The 1,965-nt window shown below is 29.5% G+C and overlaps 1 protein-coding gene across 1 annotated transcript; it reads left to right on the forward strand.

The window, feature by feature from the left end:
* Window positions 1-843: 843 nt before the first annotated feature.
* Window positions 844-1,555, forward strand: LOC119677052. Its single transcript, XM_038088321.1, has 3 exons — window positions 844-1,083; window positions 1,154-1,321; window positions 1,397-1,555. The coding sequence occupies exons 1-3, from the start codon at window positions 844-846 to the stop codon at window positions 1,553-1,555; spliced, it is 567 nt and encodes a 188-aa protein (XP_037944249.1).
* Window positions 1,556-1,965: the final 410 nt, after the last annotated feature.

The following is a 1,965-nucleotide window of genomic DNA, read 5'->3' on the forward strand; positions in this document are numbered from 1 at the left end:
CTGAAATTTTAGCATCCAAAGAAGTATTCGTTTGACATAATGGAATAAGAGCTGTTAGATGTGTGAGAGACCACACCATCTGCAAAAAACCGCAGATAATTTTTCTATTAACTAATATATTTTCATTAGTTGAAATTATTATTAAATTAAATTCATTAGTTGCTTCATTTGGTGAAGAGTATGAAGAAAAAGATATTAAAAGAAAGAGAAACTTAAGTTTCTTTTTAGGACGGGATACCTGTGATGGAGTTGTCACACTTAGAAGATGGATTTAGGGATTCGTGGTGTCTGCTTGAGATGTTTAATGTAAGTTTCAATAGCAAACAATATGTCGGCAATATTGAAGGTATGGACTTGTAACCACAAAGCTGGATTCCATAACTGGAGACTAGATTGTGCAGCTCCAGTCTATTGAGTTCAATCAGTGACTGGAGGTCTGAACACCAAAATATGACTGAATGAGATATTTTTTAAATCAGCTGATAAAAATAGAAGCTATTTTATTTGACAGTAAATTCAAATACTCTTCCCCTTGTTGCCAGAAAGTGGAAAATTAGAATTTTATATATGAATATATAATATATCTAATAATTTGTACATATTATTTATTAAGTTGAATAAGCTAACTTAATGTATCATAAAATGAATTAACTTTAATTTATTGAAACCGATCATGCCGAAAATAAAATTTAATTTTCTTTTTACTTTATTGAAAATAACAGCATTTAAAGGGAATTATTAATAATATTTTAATGAGATTTAAAATGCTTAAAATAATTGATCACTTATTTTAAAACGTGTTTCAACAATTTGAAAATATTTTCCATTTAGTCATTTTCTATCATGACTTCAGAGTACATGGGTCTTGCACGATCGATTCTCTTCTATGTAGCAATAGTAGATGTGATCACCTTTAATGGAGTTTGTGTAGAAGCAGCTGTTAAGCTTACCAACATAAAATGTGTAGAGTTCGATAGGCCATTCGCTTCTTTCAATGACTGTCGTCTGAAAATTATTCAACGCGGTATAGTGGCGCTCAACCTACATGTCGTGCTTCATCAGGTTCCTGTAAATAATGTCAGCGTAAGTTTAGACACACTTATTTCTGGTTTAATTTTTTTTAAAATGAATATATCTAAACTTTAACTTAAAGGTTAATGTTAATCTTTTCAAGAAAGCAAGTGGCTATCGTCCATTTCTTTATAACATCACAGCAGATTTTTGCGAGTTTATGGCTAATAGGAAACGTTTCCCGGTGCTCAATATTGTTTTGAACAGTTTTACTAAAAGCTCAAACATCAATCACACATGTCCTTATAATGTAAGATATCCTCAGATATCATTTTACTTACTCATATGCGTTTTACAGTTTTCTTCTTTATTTTTTTTTATTTAGCACGACATTATTGTGAAGAATTTCGTTGTGAAAGATTCACATCTGAAATATGCGCCCTTGCCGACTGGTGACTATCTAATAAAAATAATAGTTGGAGCCTACAACGATTGGAAGGCCGATGTTAAAGTCTACCTTCAAGTTATCGAAATTAATAATTAGTTGAAATTTCTACTAGATTTTCTACTAGAAAATTTCTACTAGAACGTAATAAGTGATTTCATAAAAGCACTTGGTAGAAGATGACTTCTGTATATGACTAGAATATTTTTTAAAATTTAATGTGTATAAAAATACAATAATAATGATTGTTATTTTCTACTTGAAGTAAAAAAAATTAAAAAACTTAAATTAAATGCTCGCAATAAACACAACGGGAAATCGTTCAAATCAGATAACAAACAACTTAATGGTTGACCAAGCACTCCAAAAGCGATCTAATGACTAACAAAATTGTTTCGCATTAAAACATATTATCTATATTAACAGAAAAACTGTGTATGATTGAATATATAATCTAATTCTAGCGGAAATTTAGTGTTATTAAATATTAAATATCAAATTCAATATAT

This window comes from Teleopsis dalmanni, chromosome 2 (genome assembly GCF_002237135.1).
Source record: "Teleopsis dalmanni isolate 2A chromosome 2, ASM223713v2, whole genome shotgun sequence".
In the NCBI taxonomy this organism is placed as follows: domain Eukaryota; kingdom Metazoa; phylum Arthropoda; class Insecta; order Diptera; family Diopsidae; genus Teleopsis; species Teleopsis dalmanni.